At 42.6% G+C, this 1,157-nt stretch overlaps 1 protein-coding gene across 1 annotated transcript; it reads left to right on the forward strand.

Annotated features, from left to right (window-relative positions):
- The first annotated feature begins 435 nt into the window (after positions 1-435).
- si:ch211-162e15.3 (protein NCBP2AS2) lies at positions 436-1,157 on the forward strand. The gene is made up of 2 exons (XM_042092262.1): positions 436-560; positions 651-1,157. Exon 2 carries the CDS (start codon positions 658-660, stop codon positions 973-975), a length of 318 nt encoding a protein of 105 aa, XP_041948196.1. The 5' UTR covers positions 436-560; positions 651-657; the 3' UTR covers positions 976-1,157.

Genomic DNA, 1,157 nt, shown 5'->3' on the forward strand with positions numbered 1-1,157 from the left:
CCAAGGTGAAAAAGCGCAAAAACGGGGTCAGAAAATTTGCACCCCATCATTTTTCAACAGTAGGGCCCCAAATAAAACAAAAATATAAATTTTAGCAAAAAAATCCTACAGAAATACAATTCGTACCCCACTATAAGCTCCATAAGACCACATACTTGGCTACTTCCTCTACTTTTTCTGGCGTTCAATTCTGTCTAATCGCATTTGGCATTTGAAAAAAAAATCCCCCACACTGGAAATATAGCACAAACTGTGTTGGCTACGAGCTTTGTTTATTGTCTATTTATGGGTTTCATCAGGTCCCTTTCCATAGGTGTATTAATCAAGCACGCATGCAGTCTGCATTCATAATCTAGATGCTTGATTGTATACACACCTGTGGAAAGGGATCTGCTGAAACCCCTGAATTGCTTTAAGCAACAGTAGCCTGGAGTAGCCTGTAGAGGGCAGTACATTGTGTTTGTGCTGCTCACCGTACTTCCGTTGTCAGTAAGTGATGAAGAAGTCAGGTGGATTTCGGAATTGTCGATAGAAGACCTTGACATTTCCTCAACAAATGAGTATGTCCCTAATTTGTTTATATGTGTCTGCAAATATACTTGTACCTACTCATGAAGATGTTGCTTAATGGAATGTTGTGGTCTAAACAGGTTCGCCATGGTGCTGCGACGCCTCTTGTACGCTTTGATTAACAACGCACAACTGGTGGAGAAACTGTCCGAGTCTCGACCCATCCGACGGGCGGCTCAGATCACGGCCTTTGCCATTACCAAGGCCCAAATTGCAGGGAAAGATGCCACGAACAAGTTAATGAAGTCAGACACACTACGGCAAATTAAAGAAGAAACGGGGAGAGTACCAAGGGATGTTGGAGAGATGGGACGGAGAGCAGGGCGCATTCGAGACAGCTTCATGAAGGAAGTGAAGGAAGGAATGAGAGATGCGTCCAGACAAATAAAAGACAGAGACAAATGACAATGCCAATCTCGGCAATGGGCTATAGCTCAGGAAGCGGTTATTTTTATGAGAAATCACCTTTGTTACTGTTGCCAGCTGTAGGCTACTGTCATTATACCACAAGTGGACTTTTGTCAAATTGACGTTTTGTGAATATGGATCGGATAACTAATAAACTATCTGAAATAGACAGTCACGAA

Source organism: Alosa sapidissima, chromosome 1 (genome assembly GCF_018492685.1).
Source record: "Alosa sapidissima isolate fAloSap1 chromosome 1, fAloSap1.pri, whole genome shotgun sequence".
Lineage (NCBI taxonomy): Eukaryota > Metazoa > Chordata > Actinopteri > Clupeiformes > Clupeidae > Alosa > Alosa sapidissima.

What these genes read in the sequence shown, in the direction of transcription:
- si:ch211-162e15.3 (XM_042092262.1), top strand. Translation starts at nt 658, where the DNA reads ATGGTGCTGCGACGCCTCTTGTACGCTTTGATTAACAACGCACAACTG.